Raw genomic sequence first — 25,763 nt, forward strand, 5'->3', positions numbered from 1 at the left:
CAGGATGCATTTCTTAGAACCTGTTCCCATCATTAAGTGGCACATGACTGTATAACTAAAAAATGCCAAAGACATGGATCAAAAGCCTAGGCAAAGTGGACACTGTTGGTAGGGTGTGGGAGAACTATTTGCTCCTCCAAGATCAGGGACAGCAAGTACAAACATAGGAGAAAACGTGGAAGCTTCGAGGCAAAGTGGAGGAAGGTTGAGGAAATGTTGGTGAGTGGCTGTGAATGTGAATGAAGGAGAAGAAGGTGATGTTACCAGCTGAAAAAGAGGGAGAAGAGTGAAATAAAGGAATTAAGGGGTTAAGATAAGATGGATAGAATACCATAATAACATCATAATAGAAGATAATAGCACTGAATGAAAATAGTACCTACTGCAGAAAGAGAGTTAGGAAATGAAGCAAGTATCAGAAAGTAGGAGTTTATGGCAAGTTAAAAAAAGCAACTATGACAAATATCAAAAATAAGATACTCTAATCTACCTTCCAACATTTAAGCATATATAACTTATATTATTCTTTTCTCTGTCAGATAATACATCACAGAATATTAGGGTTAAGTATGAGTAATTTTTAATTCCCACCACTGCTGCTAAATCTTAGCTAAGAAATAAGATAGAAAAACTGCTTCTTTTTGTGTTATTAAATGTGTACATTAGCAAAGTGCAAATTTTTTCCCTTTATTTCATACTAAAATCTTTATAATAAAATATTCCTCTTCACTATAGCCTTCTTGCCTTCTAGAAAGAAAGCCTTGCCCTAAAATAAAGAGGCTTTGTGTTTAAATTCACATTCATCTGATTCAGAGTTTTGTTAAAAAAAAAAGGGGGGGCATGAAATAAAAATAATAAAAATATTTAAAAAATCTATGTTTGAAGTAGAAGGTCATGACAAAAGGCAACAACCTTGGTTCAACTTGCCTTAGGTCAGTGACCTTGAGAGAGGGCTTTGATTTGAAATTGGTTGATGAATTCCAGAGAATGGAGTTGTTACAAATATAATACACATTTTGAGTGGAAAAAGAAACAGCCTGCTGGATACCTTTAACCTTCAATTCTGCCTATTACAAAGTCGAAGGGGTCAAACAGACTAAGACCATGTGGACTTAAGGGTTCATCCTTCTCCATGAGAACACAATTCTCCCACTAGCCTTCTGCAGGCGCGCAGATGCTTCCTACTGAAGATTCTTAATTGTTTTGGAAAACACTTCATACCTTCTTAATATCAAGCCCTCAAGAAGGCAACATGAGTACTTAGTAAAGCACAATTTCTATTTCTTTCTTGAGAGGCAATAAGGACATCAAGATATCTTTGCTTAACATAACAACCATCAATTATTCAGTATTTACCATGTGCCAGGTGCTATGTTTGGCATTTTACATACATCATCCGATTTAATCCTCATAACAGCACTACAAAGTGTGTAGAATTATCTTTTTACAGATAAAGAAACAGATGCACAGAGGTCAAGTACTTAGCCCAAGCTTACAAAATTGATAGGTGGCAGAGCTGTATGTTGAAATCATGCGTGTTTGATTCCAAAGCCCATACTCTTTCTTTTGCACCACTCTGTCTAAAAACTCTTAAATAATTTCTTCATGTTCACAACTAAAAGAGTCAACAGTTTAAATAGATGTTTAAAGAAAAGAGAAATAAATATTTTTTAAATGTTGATAAATACAAATACAGATTTGTTCAAAATCACATGTTGTATATCATCCGCAGACTCACTGTGAAATATACGGAGGCAAATACATACAGGGACAGATAGCAGAAATACTTTTAGATCAGAAACAAGTCCCATTTCTTCTTCTGTTTTGCTTTGTTTTTTTGAGACGGAGTCTCCCTGTGTCACCCGGGCTGGAGTGCACTGGCACGATTGCTGCTCACTGAAACCTCCACCTCCCAGGTTCAAGTGATTCTCCTGCCTCAGCTTCCAAGTAGCTGGGATTACAGGCATGAGCCACCACACCCGGCCAACAAGCCCAATTTCAAATGGTAAGATATGGCTCTGGATATTCGGGACAGCACGAGCTTGACAGAAACAGCTCGGGTCTGGGAGTCCCTTCCACAAAGAGGCATTGAGAAGAATTCAGGGTAGGAGAGAAAGGGCAGTGGCTTGCTAAAATCCAGTGCTGCAGTGAGACTCACTGATACAGTTTCATTCAGTAGAAGCACTAGGCAAACTTACACAAGAAAAAATAAATACTGTAAGCAGCTGAGCTAAAGCAAATGTAGAATCTGAGGGACTGAATTTTCCTGTTGGCCCATAGTTAAGTCACTTACACTAGCTGATATCATGGAAATAAGGATTGTCCATATTTAGAAAAGCTCACAGCAGGCAAGAATGCTTTCCAGACTCCTGCCACAGTATCAGGAGATGTCAATCACCACTATGTGTTTTTGGACAGTTCTTGATGGACAGAGAACAAGGCAGCTATAATGAGTTTATCCTGGATTGGCCCCAGCATATAAAATAAAACAATAATAATCTTATAAGTCGGTTCTGTACGTTGTTTTGTGGATATGTGCCCCCTGCTGTCTCCCTAAGAGGGCATTTGGCAATGTCCAGAGACTTTTTGATTGTCACAACGTCGGGGGCAGGGTGCAACTGGCATCTAGTGCGTGGAAGCCTCCTACAATGCACAGGACAGCCCCCTACAATAAAGAATTATCCAGCCCAAGAGGTCAATGGTGTGGAGGATGAGAAACTCTGGACCAGAGGAGGAAAAAGCATTTATGGCATGAGGGGGTTTTGTTGACTGCCTTTTTTGAACTCCCCACTCCGCAAGTATCAATTCTCTGGGATCATTGCTTCTGGCAGGAGAGGTCATGAGGAGGCCTAGAATATGAACCAGATAGAGATTGCATTGTTTATTTTCCTTTTCATCTAAAACAATAAATCATCCTGTATCTTAGGCATTAGGTCCCTTCGGATGTCACGGTACCCTTTTGCTTTTCTGACATCAACACATAGAAACGCAGGGCCCTGTGGCGCCCGGGATTTCTGCCCGGGTTTAGGTTTCTTCCCCCTCAGCATCGCGTGCTGTGCCCTGGTGGAGGGGAAGAGCGAAACACTTTGGGAATGGGGCGTTTTCGTAACGTCATTTATTTAGTCTAGATGAGGAATTTTGCTCTTTAAGAATAAGAAAGTTGTGGATTCCCAGAAGCTGGAAATGGGACGAGAGAATATGCGTTAACTAGGGAAGTTAATCACGTTGAGTCTACTGACAAGGACAAGGGGGGAGGTGGCGGAAAGCCCCGTTTGGCTGACTTTTTACTGCTGGAGCCTCCCGCCCCGTCTGTCTCCGCGAAGAGGGGGATCGGCGCTCGCGGTGGAGAGGTCCGACGCAGGGCGGCGAGGGCCACTTCCCGGCGGGACCGTCCCGCCGCAGGGCCTCCCTGGAGGGGAAGGAAGTCCCTCTCCAAGTCCCAGTGGCTTTTGGAACTGCCGGGTCCCTTTGGGAGGGAGCAGTCCCGGGACGTGGGAAGATGCCGGGCGGGCGGGAAGCTGCAGGAAGAGGCGGGCCTCCTGCCTTTTGTCTCCTGGTGGCTAGCCCGGAGCCGGGCCGAGGGCAGCCAGCCCGCTACACGCCCCAGCCCGGCAAGCGGCTCCGGGAATACGGCTGGCGGGGCGGGGCGGGGCCGGGAGGAAGGCGGGGCGGACACAGGCCACGCCCACCGGGCGCTCTTTAAAAGGCACCGGCGCGCGCTTCGCCTCGGATCTGGGACTCTGTGGACCGTACCTCCAGCTTAGCCTCGCTAGCTCCGCCTGCGGTACGTGCTCCCGCCTCCGACTCAAGTGAGTAGGGGCAGTGGGGCGGTTCCGCGGCGCTGCCAACCCCAGGGCAGGAGTTGCGGGGGGTTTCCACCGCCTCCTGGGGTCCTGCTGTCGCCCGGCCGGCGCACCCCGGTCTCCTCCGACATCCCCATCCCGGTCCGCATTTGTGCCCCTGCCAGCCTCCTCACCCCTGCGCCCCAGATTTTCTCTGTCTTATCCCTCAAACACACCTGCCCTTGTCCCTGAGGCCGCCCAGGCCGTGCGCTGGGATCCAGGCCCGCGGGGCAGGTAAATAATCTTACGTGACCTTTAGTTTCTCCATGCTGGTTTCTCTGGGGGAGAGGCGGGTCGTGAGTTTCGCGTTTCTGCTAATCCGCCTCTTGGCAGCCGTGGGTCCCCTCGTCCAGCGGCAGGTTCTCTCTGGGGTGGGGGTCTGAGTCTCAGGGCCCCGTCTGCCCGGAGTGTGGTGAGACCGAGGGCGACCTTACCGGGTTCGGTCCCCTAGGGGTGGAATGGGGCTTCTACATCCCCCGCGAGCCCAGGGTACTGCTCCTGCCGCCGTACCGGGCTCCTAGCGGCCCCATTGTTTGGTGGTGCCTGCCCACCAAGCACCGAACCACTCTATGTCGAAAGAACAGCAGGGAAATGTCAGTCGCTCACTCCTAGCTTTTTCCAGAACTTTCTACGATTCAGGTACAAAGAAGAATGCAAGAATGCTTGGTTGTGAAATTATGCGACAGGTCCTGAGAATCACATTCTGGGTTCTCCAGAGCCAGATTCAGGAGCTCCACGTAGGCACCCCCTGGGGGCGGGGGGCGGGCTTTCTAAACCGGCGGATCCCTTTCCCCCATCTAAACCGGGACATTTGTTAAACGATGTTTATTTAAATGGCTACCCAAAATGTTTAACTTCTTTTATTTGCAGTCTGCAAACCAAGCACATTTTCCCTTTATAAATGCTTTTCGATACAGATTTTTTTTTTTTTTTTTTTTTTTCTGGCGGGGGCGGTTAGTAATTTTTTAACCCGGGCAGTGAAAATCGTCGTATTTAGTTCTTGACTTTTCCAATTAACCTGTTTTAAAACTCTACTTATAAAATGCCAGAATTCAAATAGGACAGCCACAAAGTTAGCTGTACTTTGACTCCCGTTTTTCAAGAAAGAGTTGGGTGATAGATTTAGAAAGAGAGAATCTAACGTAATTTCAGAACTGCATGCCAACCTACAAAGGATGTTGTGAAGTGCTAAATGGTCTCCCCCAATACTCCTGGGGTCATCGCTCTCGTCCATTGTCACTGATACTTTGTCAGTATTTCTCTGGGTCCTTTCTCCTCTGCATTGTAGTTTTCTTTGCTCTTTTGGTGCTGTGTTACCTTTAAGACCAGACCTGCGTCACATGAGTCTTTGAAACTCACAGTGCTTTCTTGGGTGCCTTGGACAATTGAATGAAAGAAGGAAGGAAAGAATAAGGTTGTGATTATAGGGAACAAAAATATAATTTGATTCATACAATAGATATTTGCAGATTGGATCTAAAGTTTGTATCATATATTTTTAATGCATTTCTCCAAATGTATTTAACAAATATTGATTGATACTGGTATATGCTAAGTACTGTGTTGAAAGCAGTTCTTGCTGGAGGCCTGCCCTGATGAAATTGCAAAATCAGGAGTTTTAGAAGCTTGAGTCCAGAGGCAACTCTGACACTAAATTGCAATAATGATCTGGGTCTCTAATTTTTCTTCTTTGTCAAAAGTGAGGTGAATCAAATGAACCCCAAAAGGGAGCCCACTATGGGAGAGGAGGCATGGCTGAAAGGGGCAGGAACGAAGCCAGGCAGGACCAAATTCACACCTCAACTCCAGTACCCATTGGTTTGATGCCCTTGGGCAAATTAACTTTACTTTTTGGCCTCAATACTTCATCATATAAAATGGGTGTGGTGGCACATGCCTTGCAGGGTTGTCATGAGGCCTGTTGATACTTGTACAAAGCTCAGCCCAGCCTGGGAGTGGTTCCTTGTAACTAGACAAAGTTGTGCACTTGGTTGAATGTGTGTGGGAAAAGGCTATCAGTGAAAGTCTGCTTCAGGAGAGAGTTGGCTCACACCTGAATAGTGTTTCCTAGACATTGCCTGGAGGCCAGCTTTCTTTATGCAGATTTTCACAGGTTTCCTCAAGGCACCTTACCCTGACTGCCGGCATGGCATCCCTTGGGTTCTGTTGGGTGGGGATTCCCAGACACCTCTGGGTCTTTGATTACCTAGGTGGGGTTTCTAACTGTTTTTATATCATGGCACTCCTGTGAGGCCTCCAGACCCCTTCTCAAAATGTCATAACATAAAGTATATGGTACCAAGTTGCCCAACCCCCAGAATTAAAAGGAATTGTGGACTCTGGGTTAAGAATCCTGACTTAAGGGAATGTTTCTCAGTCTGGATGGTGGAGAAGCTGGGCACAATTTCTTTTTTATATATTTTTTCCTCCTCAAATTCCTTTTTACCACAGGCACAGTTTCTGTTTGTTAAAAATTTTATTGTTGTAAGTCACAGAGGAAGAACTAATAGAAGTATACTGTGAATGATCTGGAAAGGATATCAGGTTCCTTGCTTTTTTGTTTACAACCTCATTGTGCCAACAGTACTATTAATTGTCTTTGACTAATAAGAACAGACACCATGTAATTCATTAGGGCCAAATGACTTCCCAGTTCACTATAGGAAAGAGGGCTTCATGGTGGTTTCACAGTACTTCCAAAAGAAAATAAGCACAGAGAAACGAATCCTCATCCAGCACACAGCAGTATAGGAACTACTCAGCTTAAAGAAGAACCTATGCCATAGCCATGAAGGTCAGTACTATATCCGTATTGCTACCAGTGGTTTAGTTTAGCAAAACATCAGTGAAATACTTTGGAACTGGAATTTTATTGGTATTCATTTTTAAGTTGAATTGGTCATTTTACTTTGGTTTCATAGTTATGAGTCATTTAATAGCTTGATGCCTCAGTTTCCCCACTCATAAAATGGGAATAGTGGTAGTGCTTACTTTAGTTGTTATGAGGATTAAATGAGGTAATATAAATATACGTAAAACATATATTAAACTTTATAGAAGTATTTGTAATTATTATTACCTGTCATGTGGTAGACACTATTCTAGGTGTTTTGCATATATTGTTTAATCTCGAAACTGCCTTATATAAATAAGCATTTTCTCCATTTTTAAAATGAGAAAACTAGCAGATCAAATGAACAACCTGTGATCACTGGGCAAATAAACAATAGTCTCAGCATATATATCTAGGTCTGATTCCATGAAAAAATCATGCAAATATTGTTTGAATAATTAAATAACTTGTAGTTTTGCACAGATTGTGAATTGCTATCACAGATGCTGGGGATCAGGGTTACTGAGCTTATAGCATAGTTGCATTTTAATTACAATATGGGATTTGGCAGATAGTGATTCAAATCTGTGTCGAATTTTGCTGCACTCTAAATTGAAGACATGAGTGGTAGCAGAATTCAAAAGTAGTAAGAGTGGTGAGGCTGAGGTACACACAGGAGTGTTCGCTAGATTAGAAGAGAGTTTTCCTTCAGTGGAGTTAGATTTAGGTTAGCAGAGAGGGGTAATAGCTTTTTGGTTGAAAGTAGCAGTTTGGGTGTGAGAGTGGTGCGCAGAGATCACTTACTGCTAGTTGAGTGGAGAGGAAGGTGTGTAATTTGGTAACTCAAGGATTGAGAATTCTCAGGTCATTTAAATAGTCTCAACCCTTAATGTTCTGTACCTGTCAGATATGGTACTTTTGAGGAAAGCTTGTGGTTCTGCAATCAAAACATGAGCCTGATTTGTTTCTTTGGAGATCTGTGACCTCAGCAAGTCACCCAACTCATCAGTCCCCATCATTTTGGCACCAGGGACCAGTTTTGTGGAGGATGATTTTTTCATGGATGGTGGGGGGATGGTTTTGAGATGAAACTGTTCCACCTCAGATCATCAGGCATTAGATTCTCATAAGGAGTGGGCAACCTAGATACCTCACCTGCACAATTCACAATAGCATTCCCTCTCCTATGATAATCTAATGCTTCCACCGATCTGACAGGAAGCAGAGCTCAGGCAGTAACCCTCCACTCACCTCCTGCTGTGCAGCCTGGTTCCTAGCAGACCACAGACAAGTAGCAAGTAGCCTGAACACAAAACACAGCTATGGGTCTGTGGCCTGGGGGTTGGGACCCTTGACCTAACTGACTGAACTTGGTATATTCAGGCCCCAAGTATTCCTAAAGGAAAAGGAAGCCCGCCCATTTGTGGAGTACAGGCTCTTTGCCAGGTACTTTACAAACTTTATCTCATTAAATCTTTACAACCACCTATAAGATAGTTCTCATCCATTTCCAAGTTACCTCTGAGGAAGTTAAGGCTCAGAGGTTAAGGAAATTTTGCCAAGATCACAGAGCTGATAACTGGCTTTTTCAACCAGCTTGTGTCTATCTGATTCTAAGCTCCGCACTGTTTCTTTTATATCTGGCATGTCTGAAAGGTGGCATGTGTATTGCGGTTTCCATGGCAAAAATAATTAATCGCAGTTCTCTTGATTGTAGAACCTGGACTGAATTTCAGAATCTTTCTCAACGTAGTTTCAGGAATCCACTATCAGTGGATCTGCCTGTGAAAGTAAACGGTGCAGAAGCCCTTTTTGCATGCGTCTGTGTCATTTATTGTATTGCTATTATTTGTCCACATGTTTTTACCACCAAAGTAGAACTCTGTGCAAAACGGGCCTTTCCTTATGACCCATTTATCCTCAGCCCCTAGCCCAGTACATGGCTTATGAAATATTGTTGAATTAATACATTTATATGAGAGCTTCATAAACAGTAAAGCATTTTACAGTGCTTATAAGCTGCCTCTACCCTGGAAAAATCACTTGAGACACAGAAATGAAGTTAGCTGGATGGAAAGGAGGTAAGACAGTTGCCTTGATGGGGAGGGTTTGGGGGATAAGGAAGGAATAGATATGTGAGATGGTAGGGCAAGATGAGTATTGATAACAAAGGTTAGAACATTGCTAAATATTGATACTATCATTTGAGTCCCGACTATGCAAGCATTATCTCATCTATAACTCTGTAAAGATGGTACTGTTCTTAACTCTCTAAAAAAGGTACTGTTGCCCTAAGTTTACGGATGAGAGAAATGACACTTCCTGGACTCCAAACGTGTTCTTACTTTGCCCTTATGCTAAACTGACTTAAAGGCCAGGTTGAGGATTTGGCTTCAGTAGGAGGAGCCAAATGGAGTATGGAGCTGATCACTAAGACATGAAGAGTTCATCCTTGGTTCAGTGGTATTCACTTCCATAAGAAAAGTAGACTAAGTGGGTAGTTGGGGTAACAGAAGAAAAAATTTGTAGAACAGGCATCAACTGAAAGCTTAATTTCCGATTAACTATAGCTGTCAAATCCTGGCCTTGCTAAAAAGTCATTGTAACCAGGGACAGTGCTACTAACTTACATTCTTTAATATGTAACTCCCCCTGGATGTGGCTCAAGATGAGACTGTATTTTATAATAAATTCTCCTTTAGGGGAGATTGGATTACAGTCAGGTTCTAGTGTAATAACAAGGCCCTACATGTAGTAATAAAATGTCAAAGCTTCTGGAGGCATTTAGAATCTGGGTAAATATACAATATAGACTGATTCAATCCAAACTTTTAGTTTCAGAGCAGATAACTTAAACTTTAAATGGTGACATATAGATTTGAATTTCATAGATTCAAGTCATTCCCATTCTAAAGACAGACAGTAAATGCAGCACTAATGGTATGAGAATGGCCCAGGTAGTCAGCTCTCAGTTATGATACGGCTCTCATGAGTGCAGGAACACAAGGGTTCTTGGTCCTCCCGCCAGTTTAGATAAAACGACACAGACACACATGGAGTGGTTTTAAGGAGCGGAGAGTTTAATAAGCAAGAAGGGAGAAGACAGAAAGAAGAAGCTCCCCAGTACAGAGACAGAGGGAGGGCAGCTCCAAAGCCCAAAGAGGAGGTTCCCACCTACCAGGGATACCAGCCAGGTATATTTGCAGAGGCTGGAGGAGACGATGTCTGATTTACATAGGGCTTAGGGGATTGGTTTGACCAGGCATATCATTCACGTAGTCCAAGAAAAAGCTGGCCCTCACACCCTAGCTTTTTAATATGCAAATACAGGGCGCCATGATGTTGCACACACGTGAAGATATGTAGGGGCTGCCATGTGACCAGACACAGGTAGGGCATTTGCATGACTCACATGGCCTGCATTTGCATATCAAAGGTTGCCGGTCTGGCTCTAGGAGCCAGGGCTTTACAAGAAACTTTTCCAGAGATGCTTTAAAAAAGGAAAGCTTCCCAAGGACCCCTTTTCCTCTCTATCTGCCTAAAGTAATTTCTTAATAACTCCTACCACAGTTATCTAGAGAATGAGGTAACTAACTGTACCATAAGACGACTCAGACTTAGACTATATCAGTTTTTCCCCATGGTTGAGTCTTATGAATTTTGGGTGGTATCTTAGGCTAAGGAGAGGCAGCAAGGAGAAATTGCACTTAGGTGTTCAGATATAAATCACATTGTAACATCTAATACAGTGGATCAGTCATAGTGTGGAACTCTTTCAGACACTGAAAAACAAGGAACAAGACTGAGAAACAGAATTTGCCCTATTTTATCAGATGTAAAGTGGGATTGTATTTTTGTTCTTACCATTCTGTAAATGAATGCATAGGATTTGGGAAAGGCATGCAGCCCAGATTTGCTTAGTGCAAATCCAGTTTGCTGTGATTAATGACAGCTGTAGTGGAGTAGTGCGGCCAAAGGCTTGTAAGAAAAATGAAGACTTACTTTTTTTTTTTTTTTTTTTAATGCACAGTAATGCCAAGAGTGACAGAAATGGAAGATCATCACACTTCTTCCAGCCAAATTCAGGAAATGCCCATTAGAGGTTCAAGCTAAAAGTGTAAATTTGAACTTTGTTTCTTAGACAGTCACCACCATATGTAGAACTGTTGCTTTACTTTGGAGTGCATTTTAATGTCCCCAAAAAGGAAGGTTTATAGTGACCAATCAGCTCAGTTTTTTCCTTACCTTGTTTGTTGCTCTGCAGCTATGTTCTAGGTGCTGGTTGGTGGGTTTTCCTACTAGAGTACTGATAGCAGGCCGGATAGAGTGAGATGTCCCCTTTGTCTTCAAGCTGACAGCTACTGGGTTCCTGCCAAGGCATTTGCTTACCTTATCTTGCCTTCACAATATTTCTGTGGGTGGAGAGAGCCACCTGTCCCCATTTTTAGCTTGAGGAAATGAAGCCCGAGGTTGCGCAGCTGTGATAACGGTGGCGTTAACTCAGGTGTGCTTAAACCAGTCAATCTACTTACTCTCCCTCATCCCTTCCATTGTGAAATATTTCAGGCATACAAAGTAGAGAACAATATAAGGAATATTCAACTATCCCCATCCACTGTTTTTTTTTGGTTTTTTTTTTTGGTTTTTTTTTTTTGAGGTAGGGTCATCTTGCTCTGTTGCCCAGGCTGGAGTGCAGTGGTGCGATCATAGCTCACTGTAGTCTTGACATGCCTGGCATAAGCAATCCTCCCCCTTCAGCCTCCCAAGAAGCTGGGACCAGGGATGTGTGCCACCACGCCTGGCTAATTTCTTTTTAAATTTGTTTTAAATATAGGTAATATAGGGTCTCCCTATGTTACCCAGACTGGTCTTGAGCTCCTGGGCTCAAGCAGTCCTCCTGCCTCAGCCTTCCAAAGCGTTGGGATTACAGGCATGAGCCACCACGCCTGGCTCCCTATCCATCTTAAAAAAAAATGTAAATCCAACTGAAACTTTCTGAGGATGCTCTTTATGTTACATCATTTCCCTCTGTCACAGAAAAGGTTATTTAGAAATCCTTAGGAAAGTCCTTAAACTGGATAGAACTGTAATGTTTTGATATATGCACATACTCTGGTAGATGGTGTGGAGAATACAGAGATGTGGTCTGCACCCTCAAGGGACCAGAAACTTATTGCACAGTAAGTTGAATGCTGTGGAACTTGGGTAAGTATTTCCTGAAAAGCTGACACATTCACGTTTGGCTGGTGCGGTTAACTTAGAGTAAGTTAGTTTAAAGAAACCCTGAATTACATAAAGAAAGGGAAGATATTCCTTCTGTCTTAAAAATCCAGGCTGTTCTTCAATGGTATGGAAGAGGTTATTAGTTGCGTTTAATAACAAGGTTATTAATTGTTTTCCTTTTAATGTATTTTTAAGTGTTATTCAAAGACAGTATAGTCTAACCTCAGTCGTGATAGCAATCTGGCTTCTTACTGGTGATTGCTCCAAAGTAAATATGTGTGAAATGAAAAATACCAAGTTGGTATTAACAGTTCACTTTCTAATATGAGAAATGCTTCAATAATAGAAATGCCTTGACAACAACGAAGTATGTTAAGAACCAGTTGATACTTGGGATCCAATATAAGTAATTGTAGTGTCATTGCCTATAGGCCTGGATTCTGGCCTTTGGTTCTGCAGGAATCATGAGGGAACTTCCAGCAGATGGCTGTTGCATCTATGAGCATTCAGAATACAGGTAACTTTGGAGGCAAGGGGCAAAGTCAGTGTCACTAACTGTACTACAAACACAGGTCAGTGCAGGCTGTTGGAGCCAAGGCTTTATGTCTTAAGTTTTACAGCCAGGCTTATGTTTCAGTCTGGATTTAAACAATGGAGTGCCTGTCTCCAGGGAGGAGAATAAAAGATTTATGCAACTACAAAAGGAAAGCTTGTAAACATGTCCTATTGTTGCAAGATACTGATCCTATGTGGATGCCTTCATGGTAAGCCTGGTAACATTTGTGGACCCTTGGAATGACTTTGTTCCTGTCTGGTTAAGAGAAGTTGGCTTTTTGCAAATTCAGACTTACAGTTTAGTGGTAACAAGCCATAGCAGTCAGGGGCGTGTGTGTGTGTCTGTGTGTATGTGTGGTGTGTGTGTGTTGTTTTAAGGAACAGGAGCTCCAATTCCAAATGACTTAAGAAGGGAATTTACTGGCTCATAACTGAGGCATGCAGGATAAGATAAGGCACAGTTGATTGGCCGTGACTGAGTCACATGCCCAGCCCTGGGGTTGGGGATTGCTATGGTTGGAGTGTTTTTGTCCCCTCTGAGAATCATGTTAAAACAATTCCCAATTCTACAACGTTGGGAGTTGGGCCTAATGGGAGATGTTTAGGTCCTGAGGGATCCACTCTCTTGAAAGGATTAGTACCACCATAAAAAGGTCTGGTGGGAGCGGGTTCACCCTCTTCTGTTCTTCTGCCATGTAAGGTACAGTGTTCCTGACCTCCAGAGGATGCTACATTGGAGGCACCATTTTGCAGCACAGATGGGGCCCTTAGCAGACACTAAACCTGCCGTACCTTGATCTTGGACTTCCCAGCCTTCAAATCTTTATATTCTCAGTCTATTCTTTATAAATTACCTGGTCTCTGGTATCCTGTTATAGCAACACGAAACAGACGAAGATGGGGTAGAATCGATACCATCTAAAACCAGTGCTTTTCAAACCATCTATGGTAAATGTGTTAGTCTGTTGTCACGCTGCTAATAAAGACATACCTGAGACTGGGTAATTTATAAAGGAAAGTAGTTTAATTGACTCACAGTTCCACATGGTTGGGGAGGCCTCACAATTATGGCAGAAGGTGAATGAGGATCAAAGTCACATCTCACATGGCAGCAGGCAAGAGAGTGCGTGCAGGGGAACTGCCCTTTATAAAACCATCAGATCTTGTGAGACTTATTCACTATCATGAGACCAGCACACAAAAGACCCGCCCCCAGGATTCAGTTACCTCCCACCAGGTCCCTCCCACAACACATGGGAATTATGGGAGCTGTAATTCCAGATGAGATTTGGGTGGGGACACAGCCAAACCATATCAGTAAAGGACTGTCATTTTTAATTTCCAAGACAGACTGATGACTCTGTTCAACAAGATGAGTTCACTGATCTTCTCTTAGTTCTTGTGGCATAAAAGTTTCTAAATGCTTACCTGAATTTTGTCTCAAATTAGTAACAAGAAGAGTGGCCCATCCATCACCAGGAGACCACATTTTAATAAGCACTTCTCTAAACCACACGGTCTAAGAAAGAGATGGCTGCTTTTCCAGAAGACAGTCTAGGGAAGGTATCACCAGAAGAGAGGCAAGAGAATACTGAGTGCTGGAAAGTTTCCCACCGCAGTGATCGGCTCCATTAATCTTTCTTTTGGAAAGGCCTCATCTTTGTGTTCAGGAAATTGTCAGGTTCTGGATCACCTTAATGGGGTAGGATGAGAATTCCCCACATCCCTTTTGATTTTAAGGATTGGAGACTCTAAATTTAGTCTTTTCTACTTAGCAGCACTCTGTTTCCCTTCTCTTTCTAGCCAGGTTTAGGTTAGTAAGAGGCCTCGGCCTTATTAGCCACCTGTTTCCTAGAGAGGCAAGCAACCTGTCTAAGGAGACTTAACAGGCAAGGGCTGCAAATGTCACTCTACAGAAGGAAGCCCGAAAAGGATGACGGGGAAAGGGGAATTAATCGCTTGTGTTTTTAGATACCACTCAGGGCAGGGCAGACATAACATGCCTTCTTAGCAGGATGACTTTCTATATTGGTTAAGGCATCTGAGGAAGCTGGTCATTCAGAACCAGGCTTTTTTTTTTTTTGTCAGTCTCACTCTATCACCCAGGCTGGAGTGCAGTGGTGCAATCTTGGCTCAATGCAACCTCCACTTCCTGGTTCGAGCAATTCTCCCGCCTCAGCCTCCCAAGTAGCTGGGATTGCAGTCATCCGCCACCACACCTGGCTAATGTTTTTCGTTTTTTTTTTAAATTTAGTAAAGACATGGTTTCACTGTGTTGGTTAGGCTGGTCTTAAATTCCTGACCTCTGGTGATCCACCCACCTTGGCCTCCCAAAATGTTGGGATTACAGGCATGAGCCACCATGCCTGGCCAGAACCAGGCATTTTAAAGTGGTCGAGGCAGACCAATTTGTTGAGAAGGCAGATGAGAAAATGTTGGCCCTACATGACAATAAGACAGCCTAGGATCTGTACTTCCAGCTTGCCCTTTACAGCAGGCCATACTGTTCAGAGGCTATTCCTGCATGCTCAGCAAACAGTTCAATTGGTAGAAGGGAACTTGTGGCACATTCTGTATGGCCTGACTGACTTGTCAAAGAGGAAAACCCAACTGTTGGCTGGACTAGTGGGCCTTGGGGTTAGTGAAGCATAGAAACTTAAGCCAGAGCCATCTGGATGGGCGTTTGTTGTGGTTACAGCAAAGGCTCCGTGCATGTAGTTGTATGAGTCACAGACACAGCTATTTACGCTACAATCATGTAATTTCAGCAAACAAATGTAAAACTTGTTCTTGCAGGGCAACACACTTTCTTCCCTAGAAAGCGTGTCATAGCTTATATGTGTTAAATGTTAAGAATTTAGTGTTGTCACAATGCATTATAAACATGTAATTAAGACCTCCACCCAAGGGTAAGATCTTCAGCTGAGTTTTAAAAAAATGTTTATTAAAAATGGGCATGTTAGGGAGGGGGACAAAGCTTGCCTTTCCCCTCCCCACGCTTCTTTCTTAACTCCTGTGGAGTCTAATGGCATAGTTTGTTTTGTTCCTGGTGACCTGTACTGTTGTATTGAATGCAGGTCCTTTGTCTGGCAGGAAAAAAAAAAATCTTGTGCAGGACAAAGCCAGTTTCCTAATGTAAGAGTTGTGATTTGGGAGAGGAGACGAGGTTATTTTGGAGGAACTCAGGTCTTTGAAAGATGTGGTTAGAGAGGTTCATAAAGAAACAAAAATCTGCAGCTGTCCCCGGGCTTAAACAGCCCTCTAGGGAGCCTTACGACCAGCACAGGGACATTCTAATGAAGCCTTTATTCCTTCAGAATGCCTGTCTGGGGAGGTGGAAACAAGTGTGGGGCCTGCGGGAGGACCGTGTACCACGCAGAAGAGGTGCAGTGTGATGGCAGGAGCTTCCACCGCTGCTGCTTTCTCTGCAGTAAGTAGCTCCCCGTGCTCCACCTCTGACGGAATCTGTATGTACAAAGCTTCAATATGCCTATTTAAGGAAAAATTGTGGTTTTGCAAACAAAGATCATTTAGAAAGCACAAATGGTTTTTACCAGTCGTCTTAGATGTTGTAAATGCCGAGGCTAGCAGCGAAGACAGGAGGGGTGGCCCAAGACACACAGCCTCCCTTTGTGTCCCCATAGCTTTTGGCCTCTGTTTTGGCCTTTACTTTGTTAACACATCTGTCTCCACCACCTCACTGAGAGCTGCGTGTCGCTTATGCGGTCTGGCACCTAGCACTGTTTCTGGCACATTGCAAGCGCTTAGCTCCCATTTTTGAGTAAATGAATTGCTCATCGTCCAGCCCACCTTTCTCTTTCTCAGGTTCCCTTTAATGACAACAAAGTCTTCAGTTTTAAAACTGTAGAGTAGCAGCTTAAGAAAGCACATCATTAATCATCTTCTGATTTAATGACAGAATTTTCTTCAGTGAGTGATTATATCAGATAAACCCACCCATACAGACAGATGTTTGCCTTATCAATAGTATTGTACAGGGAAAATTCCTACAGAAAACCATAGGTTAAAAATTGATTATGTTGAGAAATAATCATCAGGAAAAGACTTCTTTTCTCAAATTTGAATTGTCCTTGTACCTCATTGGAGCCAGCATTCAAGGTATCTGGACCTCTTTAATAGCATAACTGCTTTGCAGACAACCAGAAGCAGACAACAGAAAGTTGCAGTTACAAAAAAATAAGAATACTACATAGGAATGTTTCCTGTGTATGCCTCCATAATAATTATGCTACTGTTCCTCAGAAGACTTGGTTTAATCATTTCTTTTAGAAGTTACTTTTTTAAAAAAGGAATCTATTTTTCAGCAGGCTTGTAACCAAGAAAGTATGGAAACAGAATGCAAATACTTTAGAAATTGCTCTCAGTTTCATGTGTCTAGGTTCAGCCACAACGTCTACACCATAATAAAACAACACATATGTGTATGCTGTTGACATTTGTTTTACTAAATGTCAAGTTCTTTACTGGTCATTTCTACCAATCCTTTCTAATATTTGTCTCTGCTGACTAAAGCCTTTTAAGGAAATAATTCAGAGTAGTTTGCAGACCTATGAGAATTTTACTGCAGAGAACAGGAATGAGGACTGGGGAAGAAAGGGGTGGTTATATAGTAACATTTTCATATACCTACACTTGTTTTGGTTCATGCAGGTTTTTCAAAACAGTTTTTACATTTATTTACATTTATTCTGTCTGTTAAGGGTAGTTGTCCTTCAGCAGTGCATGGTGTTAGCTTAAGTATGGTTTAAGATATAGTTATCTTTAGTATTTTGTATTTCAGCATTTGAGCCTCAACAGTTAGATTCCAGAGTAGATGTCATTTCATTCTGCCATAGAAGACTTTAAGATAATAGAACCTTCAGAATTTAACTCTATTTTAAACCAGCCAGCTAGTCCTCCTTCCCTCCCTTCCTCTTTGCTGTCCTTCCTTTTGTCCTCCTTTTTTTGTTGTTTTTAGTTTTTTTTTTTTAAGTGGAATCTCGCTCTGTCACCCAGGCTGGAGTGCAGTGGCGCGATCTTGGCTCACTGCAAGCTCCGCCTCCCGGGTTCATGCCATTCTCCTGCCTCAGCCTGCCAAGTAGCTGGGACTACTGGCACCCACCACCACGCCTTGCTAATGTTTTGTCTTTTTAGTAGAGACGGGGTTTCACTGTCTTAGCCAGGATGGTCTCGATCTCCTGACCTCGTGATCCGCCTGCCTCAGCCTCCCAAAGTGCTGGGATTACAGGCGTCAGCCACTCGCCTGGCCTTATTCTCCTTCCTTTTATTCAAGCCCCCCCTTTTATTTTTCTTACTTTTAACTTTTATGGGTACATAGTAGGTATATATATTTATGGGGTACATGAGGTATTTTGCTACAGGCATACAATGTATGTTAATCACATCATCTTAAATGAGGTATCTGTCACCTCAAGCATTATTTTCTTGTTACCAACATTCCAGTTATACTCTTATTTTTAAATGTACAATGAATGATTGTTGACTGTAATCATCCTGTTGTGCTATCAGATACTAAATCTTATTCATTCTATTTAACTATATTTGTATACCCATTAACTCTCCCCACTTCCCTCCCAACACCGTACCCTTCCGAGCCTCTGGTAACGATCATTCTACTCTGCATCATCATACGATTGTCTTTTAAGTAAGGGGGAGAAATTCTGATCTTTGATTTCCAGCTGCCAGATTGTGCTACCAGTGAGTTTCCTCACAATTTACTTTTTTGTCAAGCTTAATTGAAGTTTTAGAAAGTGAAATAATGTCTGGATGAAACATGATGACATTTGGCAGTTTTATGAAGTGGGACGCGTGGAAATGTCCTGTGGCAAGAGATCCATCAAAAAAGAATGCATTCTCCTTTGGGACAGAAGGGAAAACAAATGCAGACTTTAAAGCACTTGACGATTTTCAGACAGGCTCATCACTGCTGGAGAAGCTGCTGGGGAGAGGAAAGGGTGATACTTCTTGCCAGTCTAGACTAGTGATGAAAACTAGAATTCAGGATTTAAAACTATTTTTATCCCAGGGGGTTCCTACTGGGGAGGAAAGGATACAGAGGCAAGTCCCTCAAGGCACTGAGCTACCCTTCTGTTCTTTGTTAGGTTGTGATTTAACAGTACTTGGTAAGACAAGGCTGAAAAGATTAAGAGTGTTGAAGGTTGGGAGCAAGGTGGTGTTTTATTCCTTTTGTTTAAGTAATTTATAGCCACCTCTGAAACTTTGCTCCCTTAATATCATCTCCCAGAAAGGGAAATCATAGTAAAAGTTTGATCGGCACCATAGGAAAGGGAATACAAAATAAATGAAACAAACTAAAAGTAAATAAAGCTTGAGGCTTCTGGATGTTATATTCTGATACATTTCTGAAGCAACTGTCCTATCTGTGGAGGAATGTAAATAATCCTCAGATGTAGCTGGCCAGTCCAGATGCTGTCTCATGGCTTTTGGGAAGCCACAGGATAAACCAGGAATGTGAGGGAGCCTCAGCCTTTACCATTTGTAGGCCATATGTATGCCACCATTGTTCTAAGGAAAAAGGCGTCTTTGGAACATGTGTAAAGTCTAACTTTTTCTCCTGCAGTGGTTTGCAGGAAAAATTTAGATAGCACAACAGTGGCAATTCACGATGAAGAGATCTACTGCAAATCCTGCTACGGAAAGAAATATGGGCCAAAAGGCTACGGTTACGGCCAGGGCGCTGGCACGCTTAACATGGACCGTGGCGAGAGGCTGGGCATCAAGCCAGAGAGGTGAGTTGGGAGACTGTTGGTTACCTTCAGAAATGAGTTGCGACAGTTAGTGCCGCTTGCTGAACAGGAACCTGGGAATCTCCAGATTTTTAGTTGAAACTAAGTAAATAAAATGGGACTCTGATTTTCTAATGTAAACTAGTGACTATTCTTTTAAGTTCAAAATATTGACAGTTTTGGACCTAACAAAGTTCTTATTAATAATTCCAGTGATTTCTGTTCCTGGCTTTATAGCATTCCAAGCTGTATCAAGGAGTCCTGTTCTCAAAAGCAAGTGATTTATATTTACTTCTATTTCGCAGCACCTTGGAGACCGGATGTCATCAAATTAAATGGTAGAGAAATGTGCTGTGTGAATCATGAGAGGCGTTTCTCATGTGCAGTGTAAGCAGTCAATGCTAATTCGTCAGTCCCTCCTTCTATGTAAACATTTTTCATCAAGAAATCATTTTTCTCTAACTTAAAAATGGAAATTCTTTCTTGTTTTTGATTATTTAAGAGAGTAGTATTAAACTTTAAAGGCTTTGGTGCTAACATATCAAGGTGCTAAATTTGTTAAAGTTCACTTAGTATTTCATATTCAGGTTAAATAACTTCCTTGTTTAGAATTCCCCCCCACACACACACTTTTTTGTGTGTGTGACAGAGTCTCACTCTGTCACCCAAGCTGGAGTGCACTGGTGCAGTCTCAGCTCACTGCAACCTCTGCGTCCCAGGTTCAAGTGATTCTCTTGTCTCAGCCTCCTGAGTAGCTGGGATTACAGGCGTGCACCACCACGCCTGACTAATTTTTGTATTTTTTGTAGAGGTGGGGTTTCACCATATTGGCCAGGCTCGTCTCGAACTCCTGGCCTCAAGTGATCCACTTACCTCGGCCTCCCGAAGTTCTGGGATTACAGGGATGAGCCACTGTGCCCAATCTGGAATTTCCTCTTAATTCGTATTTTTAACCCATTGATTCTACTTTTTGACCTTAACATTTTCACATCCATTTTATATTGAAAAGTCCAAAATTGGTGTAATAGTCCAACAAAATGGCCCTTGGACAAGACCATAAACCGTGCCAGTCACTGTGCAGCATTAGCATATGTTAACTCGTGTAATCCTCACAACAGTCCTACAGCAGAGGGCATCCTCTCTTTCTTCAGAAGAAATGAAGACAAGAAAAATTAAGTAAAAACTTTGCCCAAAGTCACGCTGTTAGTTAATTGTAGAGCCTGGAACTTAACCTAGTCTAACTCCAAACCTTATGACCTGAATGAAACATGGTGCTTGGCTTGGCTAAAATAATGATTACCATGTATTGAGTCACTGTTGTCTGTTGAACATTTATCTTCATTCTGTATAATCCTCAGAGTAACTCTGAGGTATAGATACTTTGTCCATTTTATAGATGACACTAAGAGTCAGGTCACATAAATAAGTGAGAGAGCCAGGATTTGAACCAATGTCCATTTGGTTCCAAAATCTGTTCTCTTCAAACTGCAGTATGTACTACATTGAGGCTCACCTCTGTGTTCTTTGAGCTTCTTCTACCCTCAGAGTTTCTGGGCCATGATGCCCAGCTTAGCTTTTTATCTTTATTAAAATTTGTTTTACTTGCTCTGCTCTCCTTTTCCGTCTTGTTACATCTAATTTTGTGTTCTAAAGGTTTTATTGAAAACCTTTGGCCGGGCGCGGTGGCTCAAGCCTGTAATCCCAGCACTTTGGGAGGCCGAGACGGGCGGATCACGAGGTCAGGAGATCGAGACCATCCTGGCTAACACAGTGAAACCCCGTCTCTACTAAAAATACAAAAACTAGCCGGGCGAGGTGGCGGGCGCCTGTAGTCCCAGCTACTCGGGAGGCTGAGGCAGGAGAATGGCGTAAACCCGGGAGGCGGAGCTTGCAGTGAGCTGAGATCCGGCCACTGCACTCCAGTCCGGGCGACAGAGCGAGACTCCGCTTCAAAAAAAAAAAAAAAAAAAAAAAAAGAAAACCTTTTAAAATTTAAAGCACAAAGACCAGTGAACCCTCCTTTATTTATTATTATTATTTTTTTTTTTTTATTCAATATAGACAGGGCCTTGCTATGTTGCCCAGGCTGACCTCAAACTCCTGAGTTCAAGTTATCTTTCTACATTGGCCCCCCAAAGTGCTAGGAAGACATTGTTTTTCCAGTAGGAAAAATTAACAGTTGTGGAGTGCTGTCATCTTATCTGCTCAGCTAATTTATAAGGTTCTAAAAGGGCTTAAAAAAAAAAAAGTCTTCTCCCATCCTGGCTAACATGATGAAACCCCGCCTCCACCAAAAAATACAAAAAAATTAGCTAGGCATGATGGCGGACGCCTGTAGTCCCAGCTACTTGGGAGGCTGAGGCAGGAGAATGGCATGAACCTGCGAGGTGGAGCTTGCAGTGAACCGAGATCACGCCACTGCACTCCAGCCTGGGCAAGAGCGAGACTCCGTCTCAAAAAAAAAAAAAGTCTTCTCAAAGCCCGAAGGTATTCTGCACATACTAGATACACCTTACTGCATGGAAATAGTTCCTACTGATAGCAAGAAATATGGTTTACTCAGTGATCTGTAAATAGTGACAGAACTACCTACCACCCTTATCAGAGAACAATGAAAGATAAATCGCATAGTAATAATAAAAATTTCCAAAATATTTTTCCATGAAGAAAGTTGGCTGTTCACATTTTCCTCTATTCAAGATATACGGGGAGACTAAGTAATCTATAAAACATGCTTAACTTTCTTAGTTATAGACCAAAGTCAACTTACCTATTTGTGGAATTTTTAAACTGCTTAACAGTGATTTTTCCAACTCTTGTGAAGTAAAAAGTTAGCTATGATTCCAGTGATATTTTGAAGTAAAAATATATGCTCTGGTAAGTTTTAATAAACCATAATATAACTGCTTAGTTGAGAGGCCAACACTGAGGATTAAATGAATTCCGTTTAGACTCAGAGGGACAGATCTTTAAGTTTGGGTCCCTGTCTGGTTTTTGTAATAATAAATGAGCCCATAGATAGGTTCAAGCAGTAACTCTGGCTGGCACTTGAGTCATTTCTTCTTTATTCCCTCCCCTGTCCTGGGCTGCGAAGGCCTCCAGCTTTGAGGCAATATAGTGGTTAAGTCCCAGAGTTCCATTGTTCCTGCCTTGTGTACTCAAAAGGGCCCTGTGGAAACTCTTGCCTACTTTTTTTCCCCTCTTTCCACAAGTGTTCAGCCTCACAGGCCTACAACAAATCCAAACACTTCTAAATTTGCTCAGAAATATGGAGGTGCCGAGAAGTGTTCCAGATGCGGGGATTCTGTATATGCTGCCGAGAAGATAATTGGAGCTGGAAAGGTAAAGTGCTATTTCGAATTAATAACAGCAAATGAATCCTCTCTGCTCCTTTTCTCCCCCTAACCCTTCCACATTTCTTGCTTGGGTTATGTCTTATAAATCAGTGTCCTATATGAAACTTTTCTTTAAATGCATTTCCATCAGAATTACTAACTTTTTTGAAGTGATTCCCTTATTTGACAAGTCACTTTTATGTTTAAAAGAAATTGTTTTCATAGGGGGCACTCCTGAAGGTTAAACTTTAAAAGGCCAGACTCTAAGGGAATCTCCAGGTTATTCAATATAGTGAAAAAAGCAGGAATCCAAGTCAGGACACCTGATGTGAATTCAGTGTATGAATTTGGAAAAGTTACCAGCTAACCTCTTTGAGCTGCACTGTTCTTGGCCAGATAGAAGATGGTCTCTTTAAAGGAGCAGACTGGGCTTGTGCTTAGGACTGAGGCTGCTCTTAGGGAAACAGCCTTTCTGTGGGTGATCAGGAGGGCAGATACTGAGGTCTGGTTTCAGCCTTCTCATTGGAGCTGAACCACAGAAGTCAGGAGTTTGCTTTGGGGTGATCATGCTGAGCCACTTCTTGCCACACATCTCATTGAACTGTAGGAAACAGACCTCTCAAACATGCTGACACATTCATCTCTTCCAGCCCTGGCACAAAAACTGTTTCCGGTGTGCAAAGTGTGGGAAGAGTCTTGAATCAACAACTCTGACTGAAAAAGAAGGTGAAATCTATTGTAAAGGTAAAATTAATTTCAGTTACTGCTGTCCATATGAATATCCCATATGGTTCTTATTTAATGAAATGTCACTGGTCTTTTTAAAAAAAAAAAGAAAAAGAAAGGGGTGCCACTATTTGAAAATAAAATATCCCAAGATGCTTATAGATGACAGAGAACCACAGATAAAAATCTTAAGTTCCTGATCATCTAAAACTCACCCTCGATAAAAACACTACAAATAGCCATCTTTTGCCTTCATCTCTTGAGCAAAGCGTAAGTAAGTATATGGAAGAAAATAGACAAATACATACCTTACCTGGCCTGACTCATGCTTGCAACTTAGCAAGACCACGCTGAACACTATGGAGCCAGAATGTGTGGACTTGTCTTTATAGCTTCAATATATTTAGTACATGACCTATTTAACATCGTAAATAAGTTGAGCCCTTTTACACAGCAGTTTGTTTAATTTATGGGGGTTTATTGAGTGGGTCTTCAGCAGTGTTAGCAAAGCTTAATGGACTTGCACTAACTATCCTTCCTCCCTTTTCCTTTATAGGATGCTATGCAAAGAACTTTGGGCCCAAGGGATTTGGCTATGGCCAAGGAGCAGGGGCTCTTGTTCATGCCCAGTAAGGTGTAAACCCTGAACTAAACATCACACACTGAGAATCTCTTCATAACCTAGGCACAGATAATCTTTAACACTAAACTACTGTGAAATTCTACCAGCATTAAGTACTGTATATTGCCCTGTACTTGGATAGGCTGGCTAACTTGTAGGAAGAGAGCACTGTATCGTATCCTTTTGCTTTATTCACCAGCATCTTGGGGGAACATTTCTTTTACATTTTAAATAAAACTTCAGCTTGATTTGGGTGTTCATTGTCTTTTAATTAATCTTTTGGAGGAGAGGTTCTGATTTCAGTTAGTGGAAAATCATTTGGGTCCCTACCTTTGTTACCCCATTACCCAGTTGACTCATTAATGTTTGCATTACAACTGTTGAAAAGGATCTCTGTCTCAAGCAGGCAAGTGCGCCTTAAGAGTAAAGGTTGCTAGGCAACAGGCATCGCCATTTCAGCTCCTCAAAGCTGGTGTTCAGCAGTGCAGCATCTCCTCCTTTTCCTCCCCACTGTACTCTTAAGTTCTTTTGATTAATCTATACCTAAAATTCAGTACAACCTGCGGGCAACTATAGAATCTGAGACTTAGTATGATCCTTTTTAAAGACTCTCCACTGTGATCTAATAGATGGTGACCTACTAAATCCTGGAAACGGGGGTGTTTCACACATTCTGATTCTGTATAAGTAGCAAAGAATGTTGCATTGTCTGGGCACATTCAGCTGGCTTCGGTAGAAGAGGAGCATTAGACTTTATAAGGTATGGTTTCATTATTCCCCCAGAAAGTTTAGTTCTTTACTAGAGATTCAATCCAACTCCCTCACCCCCAGGAGCAAGGTGTGTAATAGGTGTAATGTGTATCTGTACTGTGTGTTAGTGTGTTAGTAAAATGGAACCAGCCGTGAACACATCTTAATCTTTTCCAAGGTTCATTTTAACATACTATACTGTGTGAGTCTCGCTCTCTTGCCCAGGTTGGAGTGCAGTGGTATGATCTCAGCTCACTGCAACCTCCACTTCCTGGGTTCCAGCGATTCTTGTGCCTCAGTCTCCTGAGCAGCAGGAACTACAGGCATGCCACTACACCCAGCTAATTTTTATTTTTTTAGTAGAGATGGGGTTTCATCATGTCGTCCAGGCTGGTCTTGAACTCTTGGCCTCAAGTGATCTGCCCACCTCAGCTTTCCAAAGTGCTGGGATTACGGGCATGCGCGGCCAAAATGTTGCTTTTTTGAAAAGCTAAGGGTGATATGGTATGTATGACATCAAAAAAAAAAAAATAAGCAGAAACAAAGTGGGAGGAAGTTGGTGGACGGTGTACTGGGTGCTTATTTCACATCATAGCCTTGAACAACTTCAGGTGTTTTATGAGGCATACCAGTTCCATCACGGTGGGGCAGGAGAGGTAGTTAAGCAGGCTGGGAAATAGTTAACTGGCAATAAAAGAGGCTGAAGGAGAAGAGTTATTAACTTCTGATTCTGTACGTGGTAGAACATGTCCACAAATTATTTGACCTTCCCATCAAATGATAGTCTAATTGCCCTCTCTTTGAATAAAGGCCCACCTTAGTGACTCATTCTTAGTATTTTGGATAAGGCTAGGTTAGAAAAGACAATACAGCTTTTCCTGCCTCTTCCTCTTAGGATGCTTACTCTTGGAATTCAGCCATGTTCTGAGGAAGCCCTGACTACATGGGGAAACCACATGTAGGCATATTACTGCCATAGCTTCAGCTGAGATCTCATTCAACAGTCATGTCAACCACCAGGCATGTGAGTGAAGCAGCCTTCCAATTATTTTAGTCTCTGTTAAGCCCTGACCAAATTGCTAATCTACAAACAAAAATGTTTTAGATCAC

At 42.4% G+C, this 25,763-nt stretch overlaps 1 protein-coding gene across 3 annotated transcripts; it reads left to right on the plus strand.

The window, feature by feature from the left end:
• The first annotated feature begins 3,706 nt into the window (after window positions 1-3,706).
• Window positions 3,707-24,151, plus strand: CSRP2 (cysteine and glycine rich protein 2). 3 transcript variants are annotated; one of them, XM_033221201.1, is made up of 6 exons: window positions 3,707-3,809; window positions 15,771-15,883; window positions 19,055-19,223; window positions 22,433-22,562; window positions 23,206-23,299; window positions 23,838-24,151. In XM_033221201.1, the coding sequence occupies exons 2-6, from the start codon at window positions 15,772-15,774 to the stop codon at window positions 23,912-23,914; spliced, it is 582 nt and encodes a 193-aa protein (XP_033077092.1). In that variant the 5' UTR covers window positions 3,707-3,809; window position 15,771; the 3' UTR covers window positions 23,915-24,151. The 3 variants fall into 3 exon arrangements, with proteins under 3 accessions (XP_033077092.1, XP_033077093.1, XP_033077091.1); XM_033221202.1 differs by having other exon boundaries at window positions 3,708-3,784; XM_033221200.1 differs by lacking the exon at window positions 3,707-3,809 and adding an exon at window positions 11,833-11,855.
• Window positions 24,152-25,763: the final 1,612 nt, after the last annotated feature.

Source organism: Trachypithecus francoisi, unplaced genomic scaffold (genome assembly GCF_009764315.1).
Source record: "Trachypithecus francoisi isolate TF-2019V2 unplaced genomic scaffold, Tfra_2.0 Lachesis_group11, whole genome shotgun sequence".
Classification (NCBI taxonomy): domain Eukaryota; kingdom Metazoa; phylum Chordata; class Mammalia; order Primates; family Cercopithecidae; genus Trachypithecus; species Trachypithecus francoisi.